Source organism: Zootoca vivipara, chromosome 13 (genome assembly GCF_965207765.1).
Source record: "Zootoca vivipara chromosome 13, rZooViv2.hap1.1, whole genome shotgun sequence".
In the NCBI taxonomy this organism is placed as follows: domain Eukaryota; kingdom Metazoa; phylum Chordata; class Lepidosauria; order Squamata; family Lacertidae; genus Zootoca; species Zootoca vivipara.
The window spans coordinates 28,028,218-28,047,770 of NC_142596.1; the positions used below are offsets into that span (position 1 = coordinate 28,028,218).

Consider the following 19,553-nt stretch of genomic DNA (forward strand, 5'->3'; position numbering starts at 1 on the left):
CAGCTTCACTATCTGTCCTTCCAGTGAGCACTCAGGGCTGATTTCCTTAAGAATGGAGAGGTTTGATCTTCTTGCAGTCCATGGGACTCTCAAGAGTCTTCTCCAGCACCATAATTCAAAAGCATCAATTCTTCGCCGATCAGACTTCTTTATGGTCCAGCTCTCACGCTTAACGAGTTATGGTCCAGCTCTTGCGGTTAACGAGTATATTTTGCAAAACTACAAAGAACTCGCCGTTTAGACACTAGGGCATTCCAATAAGGCAGAATATTTGGCTAACAGAGCGGCAGCAACGATGTATTGAGCTTTGGTGGCAGCAGAATCTAGCTGGAATGTCCATTTCCTCGTGTTGCCATTTCCTTCAAATGATAATCTTTCCAACTCTTCAATGATGCTCATAAAATGCTCTTTAAATTGCTCTTTGAAAACTGCAATACTTTTATTTATTTGATTTGGGGGCAGCAGCTGCACCCCCCCTGCCTACACCCATGGTGCCACGGGGGGGGGCAGCAATGACATCCACAATCACAGGTGAACTGCACGTGGCTATGTAAAAAAAAGCACTTTCCACCCGCTTGACAGATATATGGGGGGCTCCCATTAGTGGAGACACGATTTTGAGCCCCCCCCCGGGTTTTGTGTCCGGATTTTCACTTTTTGAAATATGGAAACTCTAGAGGGTATCATAAGCAGCTCTCAGTCGCAGAACGATGGTGGACTGACTGCATTTGCAGAGTCATTTTAAAAACGTTTGTAGCCTGAAATAATATATCCGGAGGTTTAAATCAGACATCGAGTTACAAAGACATCGGCTGAGATATTGGCTGTTACACGCGCATGTGCAAGTGTGTTGTGTGAGAGAGATTGCTACCCAGCGCTTTTTTTCTGGGGGGACACATACCCCTAAACATTTTGTAAATCTAAGTTTGGCCTCATTGACGAGCAGTATTTCAATATGAGTAGGAAAATGAGAGTGCCCCTAAACATTTTTTAAAGAAAAAAAAGCACTGTTGCTACCTAAAAATAAAAAATCTGAATTTTTCTTATGGTTTCCAGTTGGCACGGTTGCGAACTTGAACAAAATATTGGGGGGGGGGGAGGCAAGCCCCGCCCCGCATAATCGATCAATGACAGGGTGCAGGCTCACTATTTGAATGTCAATGACCATCAACTGGGGGGGGAGCTGGGCCCCTCAAATATTTTATGGGGGGCGAAGACTCATCGGCATGGCTCCTATGAGGGAAGAATTTTTTCCCCCCAGGAAACCGAAAAACGGCCTCGTTTCTTCGTGGGTAGGTTCGCCAAATCTGCCATCATTAAAGGAAACGAACCTTCCCCGCCCCACTTCTATCAATGTGCCCCGTGGTGAGTTTGATTCCTCCCGCTTTGAGGTGCCATCCCCACCCCCGAACATGCGCAGAATGTCTCCTCCTTCCTCAGGGAACAAGCAACCGATTTGCTGCCGAGCAGGGCTGAAGCCCTCCAATGCCTCTCATCCCCGCATGGTATAACTAGATCGCCCTGGAGCTGCCTTTATATTGGTGGGGCTCCCTCCTTCCCGAGGAAGCGGAGGCAGCTCGCTCCGTGGTGGCGTCCGCCTGTTTCCTGCAGCTCCTTCGCGGCTGCACTGGGCGAGGAGTTGGCAATGCAGAGTTGCAAACTGCAACGGGGCAGAACGCCGCCCCCGCTTCCCAAATGGGTCCCTTTGCCCCAGTGTCCTGTTTCCAAAAGCAGCTAGCCCGGAGACGTAACAGGGAAGCGGGGCAATACGAAGGCAGGACCTTCCTCGTCGGCAACAGCGGGGTATCCTGCCTCTGGACATGGAGGTTCTCTGTGGAATCGCGCGTATTCAGGAAAGGGACCGTGCATCGCCTCTCCGGCTCTTCTCCGGTGGGAGGCCCTTTCCCCGCTGCGGCGCTCCCCGGAGAGGCTCCAGCCGCCGCTTCTTCCAGCAAGTGCCCACTGGGCGGGGCGACCTGGCGGAGGCTCCTGCCAAGCTGGTTGGGCTGGGAGGTGCAGCCGGAGACACACCCCGCTGGGCTGGCCCGACAGCGCCGCCGCCGCGCCAGGAAGAAGAACGGGCGGCCGCTCCCTACCGCCTTCCCCTCCGCCTCCACCTCCTCGCCGCCGCCCAACGGACGGAGCGGACACTCCCCTCCCGCGTTCCGAGCAGCCGCCACAGCCTGAGAAACAGCAGCAGCCGGACGACCGACGGGCTCCGACTAGACGGAACCGCCGCCGCTCCCTCTGCCTTGGCTCGTCCTCATGGCCACCCCGGAGGAGATCGACGGGGCGGGCGTGGCCCGGCCCCACTACGGCTGTGAGTCTCGGGCCGAGGGAGGGAAGGGCGCGTTGCTTGCGGCTTGAGAGATGCCTCGGGCCGTCGGTTTAGTGCCAGCGTCTCCTCCTCTTCCTCCGCCGGGGCCGCTTTGTTGGAGCTGGTGCCCAGGCACAGCCTTTACCGGGCCCGAAGGAATCGTTCCGGCTGGCAGGGAAGGAGAACGCTGGCTCGCTTGGCCCGGGGCTGTGGGTTTATTTGGGCGAGCAGGAAGCCGGGCCCGCTGTGAAAGTCTCCGCGTCCCCTGCCTCCCCATCGCCCCCTCAACATGGCGGGCGGGCGGGCGGGAAGCAGCGCGCCCCGGATTGATCGTGTGAACAGCCTGCCTCGCTGAGCGGCGCGCGTTTCTCTCGGGCTCGTTTGCACGCGCTGTCGCTTTTCGCGGGGTCACGGGCTGGGTCCCCTGTTGGGCATCTTTGAGCGAAGCAGTCGCTTTCTCTCGCGCTCTTTCTTTTCCCGGGAGGGCCAGGGAGGGGGGAGGAAGAGGAGGAGGCCCGATTTTAGGGGCCATGGGGCGGGGTAAGGACCGCTCCCCTCCCCGAGCAGGAAGGGCGGCGACGTGCAGCTCCTGGGGCGGGTCCTCGGCACGAACTGCCCGTTCTCCCAGCTCCATGGATGCCTCGCTTCACCAAGCGCAGGAGGCTTGGCTCCCACCGAGCAGGGTGGCAGCCTTTAGTTTAGGCGAATCAAGCGGGTGTCTTTGAGCCTCCATGGTTGAGGGCAGTCTACCTTTCCACGTGGGCGTCAGCGGATAACTCGCTGGTTTCTGTGAGGAGTTTCAGGGCTGGACTAGATGCAAAAGGTGTCAGACCAGAGAGGCAGTGCTTAGCCACCCTCACATTTTGTAAGAGACAGCTTGGCATCCCAGGAAAGTATTGAGAGCTTCCCATAGAAAACATTGGAAGAGTCCCAATATTTCAGTGTGGCCGGGCTCAGGCGACTGTGTGTTCCCTGTTTCTTGTGAACTCTGTGGATGACACCCCTTTATGCAAGTGGATGAGGCTCAATGTTTCTGCCTGCAGCTGAGTGCTGAGTTTAGGCTGGAAGTGGGTCTGAGTGGGGGGGGGGAGTTAAAGAGCTGAACCTTTGCTATAACCTGTTGGATTTCTGCCTGCTAATCCAAGCTACCCTTTCCATGTAGAAAGTGGGGGAAATGAGCTGTCCAGTTTACATTGTTTGCCAGCATTCCTGCAAAGACCTGAAGGTTCTCCCTACCCCATTTTATCCTCCTAACAACCCTGTGAGGTAGGTTAGGCTGAGAGACAGGGCTGACCTGGAGTCAGCCAATGAACTTTTGGGCTGATGGGGATCTGAACCTGGATCCCCCCCCCAGCAGCCTGGCTCTCTGTACTGTACTGTACTGTACTGGTGACAGCAGTGGGGTTAATGAATGTGAAAGCCTTACTTTAAAACCCACATTCTTTCAGGAGTCATTGCTGCTACTTTTTGTGGGTGGGCTGTGTGAATAATGCTGCTGCCCAGTTCCTGCTATGCCAAACTGCCAGGAAATGGCAGCATCAAAAACAGCCACAGGATCTGTCTACGGGCAATAAGGATGGTGGCTCTGTCCTTTCCTATCTCTCCAGGCATAGTTTCAAAGCTGGCAGCAGGGAGAGATTCCTCTTTGGCGGCTCTGGAACTGCCTGCTATAGAATTAGGCCTGGCTGGTGAGGTGCAAAAGGAGCTATTACTATTATTTATTAAATTTGTATACCACCCTTCATCCATAGGCCTTGGAACGATTCACAGACAGTGGGGTTTGTCTGTTGCAGGGAATGTTTATGAGCATCACCAGTTTTTCTTCTGTGAAATGGGTACTTCGTGGTGGCCCTGACAGCTCTTAGATTTTTAAAAATATATCCCTGGGCCCAGAAATGCTGGGGACCCCTGCTTTAGGGAGAGTACAGCCCCTCCAGAGCATGTGGAACACCATCATGGACACACAAAGCTGTCAGACGGTTCTTCTACCTTGTCAGGTTGGCTTTTCAGTTTATTGGGCCTCATCCAGTCCATTATTGTTTCCAAACCCTTGCCTGATCGATCTGGTTTTCACCAGTGGATGAGCTCATTCAGTAGCTTCACATAAAGGTTGAAAAACATGGGGGCATAATGGCAAATGTCACGGGACAGAAGTACCCCCAAACCTCTACCTGGAATTGGCCCAGCGGGTAGGAGTGGATGACTCTGTTAGAGACAGTGAGGCATATGTGGGTGTATATATACTATCCATTTAAACACCCCCCCCCAAAAGAAATAATCATGGGAACTGTAGTTTGTCAATTACAGCATGCAGCTGTAATCTGAGCCAGGACTTTTCAGCTCCAGGGTTGGAACTGGAGCATCTTGTGTGCAAGTCTTGCTCATCCTGGCTGCTCAAAGGGTGTCAGGATTGTCTCATCCAGATGACTGAAGCATTTTGGGATCCTCTGATTTAAATAGTTGCCTGGGAATATAATGTGCACTTGTAAAATATCATAGAATTGTGGAGCTGGGAGGGACCCAATGGTCATCTAGTCCAACCCCCTGCAGTGCAGGAATCTCAGCTAGAGCATCCATGACAGATGGCCATCCAACATCTCCTTAAAAACCTCCAAGGTAGGAGAGTCCACAACTTCCCGAGGGACACCATTCCACTCTCTTAACAGCTATTATCTTGGGTCCTGCAGCAGTGGTTCTAAGGAGCAGGGCCTTTTTGGTTGTGGGGCTGGTGCTGTGGAGTACCCTCCCACTGGAGGTCCTCATCACCCTGCCATTATAGCCTTAGATTTGATTTGATGGATACTTTTTAAAATGTGGAGCATGGGACTGTTACCAAAGTCACTGAATTAAAGCTGACTTTCCTATGCAAAGGGAATCAGTGGGGATCTTACACCTGAGGCAAAGTGTTGCAAATGTTACGATCTGTCAAATTATGAATATTTACCACTCTCAACCAAACAGCCTGGTATTTTTAGATTCAGGGAGGCAAGGTGCCCTTTGCTCTATTCTCCCAGAGGAGTCAGCAGAGCATCCACATGCTTCAGTCTGGCTGGACCGTTCCTTTTCTGACTCATGGAGAAACACATTTCTGCTCACAAACTACCCTCCCATGCGCCTGGAAGGTTCCGGGCACTGACTGGTCAAGATCTCAAAGTTTTATACAGGAAGTGCCACTGAGAAGCCCCGCCCATTTCACAAAAGCTCACTTTGCCTCAAATCAAGTGGTTCTGTAGTGCAGAATCTCAGGTGTTGGCCTTTAAAGGTGTCGCAAGACTCCTTGTCTGGTGCAAAAGGCATGTGGGCTCCAGGGCCCCAAGTCTGCTTTTTGCTTACAGGATTTGGAATGGCTCTGTTTCATGGCAAACCAGGATGCTGTAATTACTGTATTATAACATTCAGTTAGTAAGCCGGCTTGTTGAGCAAAGAGAGGATGATGATGATAATTAATAATAATAATAATTTATTTGTACTCTGCCCATGTGACTGGGTTGCTCCAGCCACTCTCGCTGCCTCTTCGATAGTCATTGCTTTGTGTCTTGTCTTCCCCCAAGGCATGGGGTTAGTTTGTCTATTTCTTGTGAATGGTTGTGAGCACAGTCAGGAAGTCTCAGAAGAACTTTCAGTTTCAGGCAGTGCAGTGGCTTTATGTTGCCATCAGTTTGGTTTTTTTATTTGTGGCAGTTCTGGAGGGGAGGAAGGGAGCACACTGAATGTAAACTGTTCATCTTGTTGTCGCAGCAGGCGTGTGCACCTGGCAAGTCTGCCCTTGGACTGGCTATCTGGGCTAGCTTCTTCCTCTGTTGGAGCCTGGGGCCTCTGCCTTATTTTCCTACTTTCCAGAGTGGGCAGGATGCTCCCTGCGCTGTGCTTTTGGTTGGCGAGCATCTTCCCAGGGGAGTCTGTTAGGTGAATCTGCAGTTAAAATTCTCCAGCTCCTGGTTTTTGCAAACAAGGCAACCCTGGCAATCCTCTTGCCTAAGGGGTGAGAGGGTGGGTAAAAATGCTTTAAATTAAATACATAGCAAAGTGGTATAGGGGAGTTGACTCCCCATTTGTTGCTTGTATTGACTTGGAGGGGACAGGTGAGCCACTCAAAAAAAGAAAAAGAAACCTTGGCACTACCTGTCCTGTTTGGGGGAGTGGGTGGGGTGCCGGACCTTGGGTGCTTCTGGGCACCCAGTGAGGCTTTGTTCCTTCAGCTCCCAACACCTCCCACTTGGGGACGACCCTCTGCTGAGCTGCCCTTTGCCTCGGGGCCTTCTGGCTTCCCTGGACTGACCCTGTCCTGTCTTTTTGCAGCTGTCCTGGATAATGAGAGGATGACTGCAGAAGAGATGGATGAGCGGAGACGGCAGAACGTGGCCTATGAATATCTTTGCCACCTGGAGGAAGCCAAGAGGTAAGGGGACCTTTCAGAGGGGTGGTGAGCCCCATGCTGCTAACATGCCCAAGGGGTATCATTGGCTCAAACCACCAGTGGTGCTCATTGCAGCTTCCAACTGGGGTGGAGGGAGGAACAGAGCATCCCTGAGCAGTTCGACCTGCTGCTTTGTTGCCAGGCCTAGCCTTTTGCAGAAACAGCTGCCCCGTTTTCTGGCACCTAGAGACAGGCCAATTAAGCTGGTCCGTTGCTTTCTCTTTGGCTGTGCCACTCCCACCTGCAGTTCCCAGTGGATTATTTTTGACCTCTTTTTACTCCATTTGCTTTCAAAGAAACCATATTTTCGTATCATCTGAAACTGCTCTGGAAAGTTATAATATTTTAAGCGTAAATCTGCATGTGATCGCCAAATTAATGAGCGCGATTATGGGGCAGAATAATAGCACTGCTGGATACGAAAGCGAAAGGGTAGTGGTTAATAGCCTGGAAGATAAATCAGGTTTGTGGGATATGTCAGAAGGTGAGGGAAGCTTGGGGTTTAATAGGGAAGGTGCTTCCTGCGATGAGGGGGGGGGTGTATCAAGAGTATTTTGGGGTTGGTTATGTGTTGCGTTTGATCTCTGAACTGACTATGGAACTATACGAGTGGAGAGGATCTAAGAGCAGGTTCAACACTGCTTATGCAGATGCTTGAGGTGGATTGATGATGTCTTATGGTCCAGAGGCAGTTCAGGTTCTCCTGCTCTAGGAAGAGAGGAAGCTGCCTCATACCATTGGCCCATCTAGCCCAGGGTTGTTTACAAGGCAAGCCCAGGATTTCAGGAAGTGGTCTGTTCCCCAGTTCTGCCTTGGAAGTGCTGTGGCTCAAACCCAGAGACCTTCCCAAGGTGGAGCGGAGCCACTAAGAAGCCTTGCCCTGGAGCATCTTTCTCTGAACATCTTGCTCCCTGCCCCCTTGAGGCTTCTTGGGAGCCTTTTCTGTGACAAGGCAAGCCCTGGAACAGGAACCAGAGCAAGGGGTTATCTCCACTTGCCAGGCTGGTGTCTGGTCTCCCTTCCAAGCAGCACCTGAGATTTGGGCTGATGGGGAATCCCTGGCTCTGAGCTCCCATGAATTCACCCCCCACCAGCAACATTTGCTGCCCAAGTTTGTGCGATGTGGTTGACCCTAACCACCTCCTTCCTCTCTCTCTCTCTCTCCCTAATATGACAGGAACTGTTGGGCCAAGAATGAGATGAGGAAGTGACTCACGTTTTCCTCCCTCCTTTCTTTCTTCCGGGCCCAAAGTGCAGAGCCTGCAGCCTTGCAAGTGGCTTGGTGTTTCTGCAATTTGCGAAGCCTTTCCAGTTAGAAATTTTGGTTTGGTTAGGTGGCAATAAAGTGCCCTCTAGGCCCTTCTCAGCTACTTTCCATCTCTTAAAGCTGTTGACAAAGGGCTCTCCTCTGAAGGGTGGAGAAGCTGTGGGGAAATAGCTGGCTGGGCTCAAGTGTTTCGTGAACTTCGCCTTGGATTGAGTAAATCTGTGGAGCCTGAAGCTGTGATGGTTTTTTTGCTCAATGTTGTTGAAGTGGATGCTGTTTGCAATCCACAGGGTAGGCAGCTTGTTCAATTATCTGATGCGGGCAGTCAGGTGAGAGACCCTTTGATGCCACCTGTCAATCAGTAGTGGGACCAAATACTTTCGAAACGGGCCATAGCAAATGGATTAACACTGCCCACAGAGTCATTTTATTTCATTGGCCAATAAGAGAGAGCCTCTTACGCATTTTTCTGTGGGTCATTAATCATTCTGATCAGATGTTCTGATGTGTGCGATGGATGTGAGAGACTCTCTGATTGGATTCTTAGTGTCTGTCTGGATTTCCTGCTGCGGTCATAAATGTGCTTGGACATTCCTCTTTCCCCTTGTGTTCTATCTTACTTGCTCTCGTGGTGTTTCCTGAAAAAATCTGTGAAAGTAGTTTGCAAAAATAAAACTAAACATTGGTTTTAGCAGGTATCCTCTTGTGATTGTTCTGCTGCTTTGCCATGTGCAGCAAGAGGTCAGTATTTTTGGCTGGTAAGAGCATCTGCCCTGTGGCGTGTCAGTGGGCTCTGCTTTGTGGACATTGTAGTTGTGGAGCAGCAAAGGCAAAACTTCCACTTCTGCCCTAAGGCTGATCTGGGGATGAGGGATGAGGGATGACAGTCTTATTTTGTGGATGACCACCTGTTCCTTTGGGGAACAGACTTGGCATGTACAGAACTGGTGGCAAATAAACAGCCAATTCCAGTTTGCTGGTGTTGCAGTTCGAGGCTTAAGTTCATAGAATCCCCACAGTCCAAAGAAACCTGGGCGGCTGGCGATGATGCAGGATGTCCTCGACTGCAGCATCCCTGGTCAGAGGTAGCTGTCCGGAAAGGTGACCTCTAAGGAAACGAGTCTGCCACCTTCCAGCTGCTCCATTGCCTGGACAGTCCATGCCTCCAGGAAGAAGTTCTGCCTTATACATGCATACTATTTGTATGCTTCTTTTCCATAGTTAAAAAAACTATGCACAAGGCGACTCACAACATGAAAAAACCCCTCATAATTACAAACATGATAAATGTAGTCTTAAACAATAAAACCATCAAAAAGTACACAATCAATTTGAACAATTTCCATGTAAATCCTAATAAGATCTAAAATAAAGATGCAAAAACCCACCACCACAGCAACAACCCCCCGAACAGTACCCACAACCCAATGGTTAGCCGGAGTTCCTTCTCCTTGTAATATGAGCCCATGGGACTCGTGAGGTGTTGGCCCTGTTCCGGTGCAAGCTATGTCATAAGGGATGAAGGGCCAGCTCAGCTGATTCAGGGTTCTTGTAGTCCTTGGCTGGAGAGTGCAGTGTCTTGGATAGTGCAGAGCCCTTTACTTTTCAGCATTTGAGACATGCAAGGTTTCCACTGCTGTGCCATTCAGAATTTCCAAGCTTGTTCCCATTTTGAAATCCTCTCTCTACAGCACGCATGGCCAAACTTTGCCCTCCAGATCTTTTGGGATTACAACTCCCATCACCCCTAGCTAACAGGACCAGTGGTCAGGGATGATGGGAATTGTAGTCCCAAAACATCTGGGGGGCCAAGTTTGGCCATACCTGCTCTACAGCATGGGTAGGCAAACTAAAGCCTGGGGGCCGGATTCAGCCCAATTGCCTTCTAAATCTGGCCTGTGGACGGTCTGGGAATCAGCGTGTTTTTACATGAGTAGAATGTGTCATTTTATTTAAAATGCATCTCTGGGTTATTTGTGGGGCATAGGAATTTGTTCATCCCCCCCCCAAAAAAAAATATAGTCCGGCCCCCCACAAGGTCTGAGGAACAGTGGACCGGCCCCCTGCTGAAAAAGTTTGCTGACTCCTGCTCTACAGCCTGATAAAAGCGACTCCTGTATGGAAGCGCCAGAAATGCTGTTCTCTGCTTCCACGGCCAGCTTGGCCAGAGTTGGGAGGGTGGTTAGCTTGGTTGTGTGTGCATATTCATTCATACACTTCATTCATTCATATCTCAGATGTACCAGCAGGAGTGTAAAGGGACCTCTGACCATTAGGTCTAGGCGTGACCAACTCTGGGGTTGCAGCGCTCATCTTGCGTGATTGGCCGAGGGAGCTTCCAGGTCATGTGGCCAGCATGACAAAGCCACTTCTGGCGAACCAGAGCAGAACACGGAAACGCCGTTTACCTTCCCGCTGTAGTGGTACCTATTTATCTACTTGCACTTTGACGTGCTTTCAAACTGCTAGGTTGGCAGGAGCTAGGACCGAGCAACATTGCGGGGATTCAAACCGCCGACCTTCTGATCAGCAAGCCCTGGCTCTGTGGTTTAACCTGTAGCGCCACCCGTGTCCCTAGTAGGAGTGTACAAAGCAAATTTTTAAAGCTTCTGTAATTTTCTCTTTGAATTGCTGTGGACAGGTGCTTATCAGCCTGTCTGCATTTCTTGAGGTGCTGCACTTCTGCCCAGAGTTTCTCAGTTCCTGGCTTGGCAGCCTCTCTTCCTTTCTTAAGCACACTTGGCATGATAGACACCGCCAACCTGCTACAGATTCCTTTTGTCCCCCCTTCCAATCTCACAGGGCTTCTCATTGGTCCTTTTCCGAGACAGCAAAGTGGAGACCAGAAAATGCTAGAGTACTACTGCCAGGTTTGGTACTGTGATAACCGTCCCCTTAGCCCGTGTCTTTCTTCTTCTTTTTTAAAGCCCACTTTTGCTTGGGCGTGGAACAGCAGGTGCTTCCCCCCCATGGGCCACTCTTGCCCTTCTGCTTCATAGAGAGGTTCCTGCTTGCCTGAGCAGGATGAAGTTGAGATGGTAGGAAGCACAGACCAATTTCTTGGCCTCTTGGCCTTTTTGACTGGAGGGGGTGACTTCCATCTTCCTTGCTCAACTGGGTTTGCAGCTTTACTCTCTTAGTCTATGGAACTCTGTCTGTAAAACTGTCAGTGCATTGGTGTCACAGGCTCTCTGGGGACAGGGATGGCTGCCCCCCGCCTCAATGCCTCTTCCCTGAACTTGCCTTGAATTCATAGAATTATAGAGTTGGAAGGGACCTTGAGGATCATCTAGTCTGACCCCCTGCAATGCAGGAATATGCAGCTGTCCCATATGGGGATCGAACCTGTGACCTTGGTGTTATCAGCACCATGCTCTAACCAACAGCTATCTGGATTCAAGCCCCTCCTCCCTGTGTAGCTGGGAGTCAAATGGCTGGGGCATCTCCTGGGGGCCGATACTTCTGCCTTGGCTAGCATTTGCCTCCTTGTGCCTTCCTGGTTCGTCTGCCTCTTACTGCCTGTATCCTGCTGCTGCCCTTTGCAACACCCACCATTAAGGCTGGATAAATCCCAGCAACTATCTAAATTAGGCAGCTGGTCCCATCCCCCCGTCCCCCAGTCTAAAACCTGATGCTGGTCCTTAGCCATTTTTCCAGCTCTGAGCCCCAGCCTTGCATGCCTGTGGGATCCTGGGAGGCTTCGCAGTCTTATGTCCTCCAAGTTACTTGCTAGGGACTTGTACATGCTTGACAGTCAGGAGTTTTCAGCAGGTGCCTGGGCTTGTTATCGGTGGGGGAGGATCCAGTCTTTTGGCAGCTGACAACAATGGGGCTCCACACACCTGGCAAGGATCCTCCCAGATGTGCCGTTGGAGATTCTGAAGCAGCAGCAGCAGCAGCAGCAGCGTGCCCAGGCGGATCCTTTTCTTCAGCTGCCGAAGGAGGGCTGTTGTCTTCTCTCTCTCTTCCTGCACTTTGACTCGCTGTGTGAAGGCTGGCCGTGCGCACCAGTGCGGGCGAGCCAAGTGTGCCATGAGGATTCAGGCCACATTGACGCAGAAAAGGGATCTCCCAATTTCCCCCTCCCAGCTGCTTGAGGGCTGGCCTGGTGTTGCAACCACTGACCCTCAGTCAGCCTTTGGAACAAAGCGCTCGCTGCTTGCCCGAACAGGCCCTGTGGTGTGGGAACTAGACCTTGAGGCCTTCAGGGCAGAGATCCTGGCTTTCTTTCAAGCACAGCCCATGAAGGCCCCTTTGTGAGTACCGAGTGAGGACAAAACACCTCTTGGAAGAGGAAGTAACGTTTCCCCTCCTGACATGCGTCTTGCACAAGACAGCCACTCGCAGCAGGGTTTGCACCATGTCTTCTAGGTAGGAGACTGCCACCTTCCTCCCACCGCTGGGTTCAGTTTCAGGCTCTGCTTTGGTTCTGGGCTTCTTCAGGACCTGGTGAGCAGTGGCTCATTTGGCCTTTGGAGTCCTTGCCCCTGTCCCTTCTCCCCTACCCCAGCTCTGGTCTACCCAGAGTTCTTGGTATCACTCTGGTATGGTAGGCTGTGGTCAGGTTCCACCTCGATGGGCAGGACTAACTGCAAAGCCTGTTGGTGTTCCGCCTCCTCTGAAAAAAATATTTATGTCAGGGTGGGAACCTGTTGTGGCCCTTGGAGTTCCCTTGGTCACCCAACTCCCTGGCCATGATGGCTGCCGGGATGGCAGTCAGGGTTTCAGGGCCATCTGGGGGTTCCTCATTGCTGCTCTGCGTAATGGCGCAATGCCTTAGGCTAGCCCCCCCCTTTCTTGTTGAAAACAAATATTGACAGGGTTGGCTGCAGTCAGAGGTGGGCTCTTTGCTTGCCTGCCCGGTCAAGCTAAACTTCCTAGCGGGACAGCTCTTTCAGTTGGGTGGGTTTTGCTCATGCTCAGTCAAGTTGGACACCCCTTTCCAGCTGAGGCACAAAATACGGATAAAATACTGCATAAACATAACTTAAAAGAACCCAGCTGTAACAAAAATTTAGCAGTGGTTTAAAATGAAACGTTTCCAGCCTATAGTTCTCATCAGCCGGCCAAGATGGCGCTCTGCTGTTTTCTGCTCTATGACCTTGCTCCTCTGCTTGACTGTTTCCCCCTTGTGACACTGGAGGTTCTTTGCAATGTCAGGTTGGAGAAGGGAGGTGGGCTCATTGTGGCCCATTGTGACTTGGAAGATGACCTTGGAAGAGGGCTTGGGCAAGGGGAAGATGTTGCCGCTTGCTGCTACCACTCTGCACAGATGCCTGCAGCTGCCAAGCAGCCCTAATGGCCCTGGGGCCCAAGAACAGGTGGTGGGTTCTGCTGGTATGCTGAGGGAGAGACCCCACCATACATTTTGAGACGCTGGGTGCTTCTCAGGGCAAGATTTTTGGGATTGTGCTGGAGGGGAAGATGTTGCTCCCTTGAACGGCTGAGAGCTGCTTTGAATCTCACGTGACTTTGGTTTTATGGCTGTGGTTTATTTTTTCCCCATTGTATGCTGCTTTGAATACATGTTGGGAAAATGGAATGATACGCAAAAAGCACTAGGAAGCCTCAGCTGAGGAAGCTTCCAAATGAGAGGCACAGCCCAGGACTCGGGCCAATGATTGCCTTCACTTCAGGATTGGACCAGTGGTGTGCTTGTGTTTGAAGTCCCAAGACAAAGGACCTCTTGGGGGAGATCTGGGCAGAGAAACGTTGATCGTTTGGGGGCCTCATCTCCAGGGCATCCTTCCCCAACCCAGGGCTCCTCCAGCTGTTGTCAGACGCCAGCTCCCATTGCCCTGGATGGAGGGCTGGGAGGGCAACAGACCTGACCAGTCACCCACAGGCAGATGGGCTGGTGGAGGTCAAGAGCCTGAGGAGTGAGAGGCCAGAGGAGGTCAAGGTCCAAGGCACTAATGGAGGGCTGAAGGTGTCAAAGAGAGGCAGGGGTCATGATCCATGGCAGGCGCTGTAGAGAGAAGGAAGTAGAAGGGCAGCCCACCTGGGTGGCTGCCAGGGTTTTTTTAGGGCCTCGCTCAGTTGCCTCCCCAAAGAATGGGGCTGCAGCAGCTGCTCTCTAAGGCTGAGGCTGCTTGACCGCCCCCACCCCCGGAGGAGGTGGCCTCAGGGCAGGCAGATGGAGGCTGCCTCCTCCTTGCAGCTGATGATGGTGGCTGGAACTTCTCCCAGAACTAGCTGGCGCTCCTGCCTGCCTGCACCTAGTTTTCCCGCGCGGGGAGGCCAAACAAGTCGGACGGGTTTGCTTTGTTCTTCTTGCCCTTCAGAGGAAACTCCTTCCCACTCCCATTTTGTCCCTGCTGTGCTGAGAGAGTTTTCTGGATTTGTTGGTTTTGATTATATGATGGGCCTTGATTACTGTTGCGGATGCCTTGCCTTCAATCTGTAGATCAAGGGTTGTGGCCCGTGTTAGTCTTCCTCTGAGTATGCTTGTTGGAATTAATGGGCACAGCTAACATAGGGCTGTGAATTTCAGTGGGGGCTGCTTTTAAGTACAATGCAACAAATACTCCTGGCATGCAACAAAGTGCTGCTCTGTCCCAGCTCCTGCCAACCTAGCAGTTCGAAAGCATGCCAATGCAAGTAGATAAATAGGTACCGCTGCGGCGGGAAGGTAAACGGTGTTTCTGTGCGCTCTGGTTTCCGTCACAGTGTTCCGTTGCACCAGAAGCTGCTTAGTCATGTTGACCACGTGACCTGGAAAGCTGTCTGTGGACAAACGCCAGCTCCCTCGGCCTGAAAGTGAGATGATCGCCACAACCCCATAGTCGCCTTTGACTGGACTTAACCGTCCAGGGGTCCTTTACCTTTACCTTTTTAACAGCTCAGCTGCCTGTAGAAATGGGAATTCTCCTGGTGCGGCTGACAGGTTCTTTTTCTGCACTTGGTGTCAGCAGCCTCTTTTTAGATTATTTATATTATGATAACATATTAAATATGATATATTAAAAGTATCTCTAAGCTGTGTACAGAAAACTGAAGCAACTACAGTCAACTTAAACAAAATATTACAAAAAAATACTCCGTTACATATAAAAACGTTATATTAATGCAAAGTTTATAATATATGAATAAATCAATATCAATTCATTTTCCTTCTGACACATCCTCCTCCCCCTGCCTCCAGCGTCCAAACAAACTCTCAGCTCACCCACAAAATTCTCACGACGAGAAGAGTTCCTGGAAACAGTGAACCCTAGTCTAGCCCTCTAAACTTGCTTTTTATGGGCAGGCAATATGCAGAAATTCTGGTTTTAGCCTGCTGGCTGTTGGCCATAATAAACATGGATGGTGATTTATGGGCAGGCCCAAGATGGATGGTACTTCCTCAGGCTGCCCACAGCTTTGTCCCATTCAGCCGTCCGTCTGATGAGAGAGCTTGGGTGATTTGGCCCCACCAGCATCCGACCTCCTCTTCTGCCTCAGAGAGTCCTCTGCTTCCCTTTGAGAGTCCCTCCTGCCCGGCTCCCCTTGGCAGGGCTGCTGTTTGCCCAGAGAGCACCCTTCTCTCGCTGCCTTCTTGGAGAGACGGAGGGAGGAAGCAGAGCATGGGGCTCTCCTGAGACTTCAGGAAGGCTTAGCCACCTTCTCAACAGGTGCTGTTGGCATCCTGCACCAGGGGCTGGTGGCTGAAATGGGGAGGGGTTTTCTGGGTGAGGCTGCTGGGGCTGCCCAGAGCGCCTGCTTGTCCTAGCTGGGGTCCATGAAAATGGAGGGTGTTTCCTCAGAATGCCAAATTGTGTGGGCCCTTTCCCCCCCTGCAGTGTTAAGAACAGAAAACATCTTGCCTAGGCGCTGGTCTTTCCCAGAGCCCAGCTGCGTTGCTTGGCCTAACTCTGCCAGCACATTCAATGCCACAGCAGCCGCAGCAGGCCTGGGTGTGGCCTGGGATGATGTCATGCTTTAAATTTGGTAGCAGTGCCTGCCTGCCTGCCTGAGCCGCTTCACTGGAAAGTTTCTTTCGGTGGGAGTAGGAGGAAGAGGTTGGAACTGAGCAATCCGAGGATTTGGACAGAGTTTCTGTGAAATGTTGCTTCGTCCTTGGGAAATAACTTTCCATTTCAGGACTGCCTCCGGGTGGGCTGGATTCTTTTCCCTAGCTGTTTCTCTGTGTGAGTCTAGACAAGGCAGTTTCTCTTGCACAGATGCACCTTTTCCAGAAGTGTTTTTTAGAGGCAGCCTTCCACTCTCCGTGACAGCCCCCCCCCCGAAAAAACCTCACTGAAAGGAAAGACTTGTGCAACAGAGGAAGGGGTGTGGCAGTAGCTGCCCCAGCTTCGGAGCTCATGGGACTGTCGGGGGGTGGTGGTGGAACAGCAGGCCACACTTTCCTTTCTGCTCCTTTTCCTCCCAGAGGCTTTTGGTGGAAGAGTAGAGGCACATGCCGGGGGCAGGGGGCGTCCAAGTCACCCCGCTGCAGGCTGGGGGGGGGGGAAGCTTCTTCCTTCCCTACCTGTCTGCCTGGCTCATAGGGCATTGGAGAGCTGGAGCCAGGCAGGACAGCCCACGAGCCTCTGGCTCGGAAAGTGGGGGGAAAGGCCCTAAAAATAGTTGTTCTCAAAGGTTTGCAAGAGTGTGCCGTCCCTTCTTTAGCCTACTAAATCAGCCCCCACCCCGCCCCCACATCTGGCACCTGCACTTCTTGCGCTGCTTCTTCCAGTTCCCTGCAGTGCCCCGCCCCCAAATTGTCTGTCCAGCTGCAAGTTTTGGAGGGCTCTCCTCCTCCTCTCATGGTGAAACATGTCTGGCTGGCATGTTTGGGTGTGTTGGGGTTCTGCCTCCCTTCCTGAGCATTGTAGACGTATTTGTCAGAAAGAGGCTTCAATGGCTGGTGTATTTCCCCCCCGCCCAGCCTGGGGAGCTGACTGTGGGAGGCAAGTGCCCCTGTGCCCCCATGTATTGGTCGGGCACATGCAGGTAGGGAAGCAGAGCCACTGGCCCAGAGGGAGGGAGACAGGGCTGTGGGTCCCTCAGGGCCTTCCTTTTGGTGGCTCCACTCCACAGTTGGCCTGGGGAAGAGATGCCTCTGTGAAGCGTCACCTTTTGGAGTACTCAGCAACGCTCCGAAACTTTCCCCATGTTAGGACTAAGAAGGAGCTGAGGGTACCTGAGCTCCTGTGGCTCCCCTAGGCAGCTGCTAGTGGGGATCCAGCGTGGATGGTTCAGGGAGGCCACAGGCCCCCCTGCAGAAGCCAGAGATTGGCTATTACAAGGGCAGCTGGGCCCTTTCATTCCCCTGCAAGAGACTGCTTTGTGGCTTAGACTCACTGCTGTATTGGAGACAGGAAGGGGCACAATTGCACCCCCTCTTCTGGCATCATTTTACCCATGCAGAAAGCACCTGTGCCCACCTGCCCCACCACCTTGGAGGATGCCTTGTGGCTTGTTTTCATAGCCCATAGATGGCCCTTGGCATACATTTCTTCTTTGGATGTGGCCTCAGACCTGGCTGGAGCAGGCCGTGAAGAGAGGGAGGGGTTGGGCAGCTGCCTTCCCTGGCAATAAACAGGATGGGGGGGGAGGTGAGAGAGAAAAGCACCCAGCAGAGGAGGAAGTTCAGAGCTGTGGTTTCTGGGAGAAAAAGGACCAGGACCAGTTGTCGCTGGTTCAGCCAAAGTCACCCCCTGCAGATGCGGTAATCCTGCTGCTTCCTGAGTCACCCTTTGCTGTTTTGTATTCTGTAGTCGGAAGGAAGTTGTTGCCAAAGCAGTTCTGCCTGGAAGGTCTTTTCTCTGTCCTTTCAGAATTGAGGGCGTTTGCACCCGCAGGGGGGCAGAACCTGAAGCTAGTTGAGTTGGGTTGTCTTCACTATGACAGCTTGAGGGAAGCCAGGGCAGCGACTGAAGCACACTGCACAACCAAACACACCTGTGAGGAGGGCTGCTGCTGCTGCTTCTCAGTCACTGGCAAAGAGGCCGCGGGTCACCTCTGCTTATGCTCTGTGGGATGCTGTTCAGCTGTTGAAACCCAAGGTGGTGGACAATGCTCTCAAAGGAGTTTGCCTTGGCTAGGGCTAGGTGATATATTGCCCAAAACTAGTTTGACGTCCATATCAGGATATTATATTGTTTTCATAGTTTTTGACCTGGATTCAATATGTTTGTGTATGTTATGCCAAAATGACAACGTGGGAAAAACTGTGAAGCCAGCCAATGCCTCTACATATCTCCGTCCGTATTTCAGACATTGTGATATATCAGAATATTGAGATGTTTAGCTGGTGGTATATCACAAAGTTGAAAACCCAGATATCACCCAGCCCTACTGTTCGCCTCTACATAGTTCCATCTTTATTTCAGACATCGTTATATACAGTGGTGCCTCGCTTAACGAATGCCCTGCTTAACGAAATTTCCGCTTATCGTTTTATGAAAAATTTGTCTAGCGAATCGCGGTTTCCCATAGGAATGCATTGAAATTCAATTAATGCGTTCCTATGGGCAAAAAAAAAATTTCAAAAAAAATTTCAATGCATTCCTATGGGATTTGCTAGACGAATTTTTCGTTATAAGAAAAGACCCGTGGAACGAATTAAATTTGTCTAGCGAGGCACCACTGTATTGGTATATCACGATGTTTAACAGGTGATATATCACAGTGTTGAAAACCAGATATCGGCCACCCTTAGCCTTGGTGCCTGCCAGCTTGATTCTTGGCCATCTTTACTTATAACAGGTAGTCGCTTGGCCAGCAGGCCCAAGAGACCATTATTAATGGCGGTGCCTCCTTGTGAGAACCGACAGTGGCAGGTGAGTGACCAAGGATGCCTCTGCAGGAGGGAGAGTTCCTTTCTGGGCCAGATGCTCAAGCAGGTGCTTTGTCTGTGTGCAGGTCCAGATGCTCTTGGATGAGGGTGTTTCTGGGCTGGACTCCCAAGTGGGGCCAGGAATGCAGTTCCACAGCCCTTCCCCACCACAGCTGGTCTTATTAATTCCTTATGAGCCATCCTCGGTAGTTATTTGTTGAAAAGCAGGCATGCAAGCGTAAAGAATAAAAAGCTAGAACTGGGTGGTCTCTTTCCCAACTCACGTCCTTCTCCCCCAACCCTCCCACTTGCAGGTGGATGGAGGCCTGCCTCAATGAAGAGCTGCCCCCCACGACAGAGCTGGAGGAGGGGCTCAGGAACGGGGTCTACCTGGCCAAACTTGGAAACTTTTTCTCCCCCAAAGTGGTGTCTCTCAAGAAGATCTACGACCGGGAGCAGACCAGGTATAAGGTAGGCAAGCATTTTTCTTCTTTAATGAAGCGTATCACGGGGGCAGAAAGAAGCAATCGGCCCAACTGCAGCTGCTGGAAAGCCCAGAGCAGGATATATGAGAAGATGTGTCACAGTTTGTGTGCTCCAATTTTTTATTTTGTTTCTTAAAAATTGGTGCATGGCCTTTCACTAGCCATAAGAAAATGTTGTGTTTGTTGATCACAGAAAATCTTCCTTAAGAGGAGAGCATGGGGTGCTTTCTGACGGCCCTTGCAGCTATGGTGAGGCTCAGGCGGCAGCTTTTGCACATAAATGTGTCCACACCCCCACCCCAAAT

The 19,553-nt window shown here is 51.5% G+C and overlaps 1 protein-coding gene across 1 annotated transcript in view; it reads left to right on the forward strand.

Annotated features, from left to right (window-relative positions):
* Positions 1–1,968: 1,968 nt before the first annotated feature.
* IQGAP1 (IQ motif containing GTPase activating protein 1) overlaps positions 1,969–19,553 on the forward strand; it is a 49,194-nt gene continuing 31,609 nt past the window's right edge. The window contains exons 1-3 of the mRNA XM_035131009.3: positions 1,969–2,320; positions 6,617–6,716; positions 19,078–19,234. Of these exons, the coding sequence (XP_034986900.2) occupies positions 2,266–2,320; positions 6,617–6,716; positions 19,078–19,234 (312 nt within the window). The 5' untranslated portion in view covers positions 1,969–2,265. The remainder of the gene's footprint in view (positions 2,321–6,616; positions 6,717–19,077; positions 19,235–19,553) is intronic.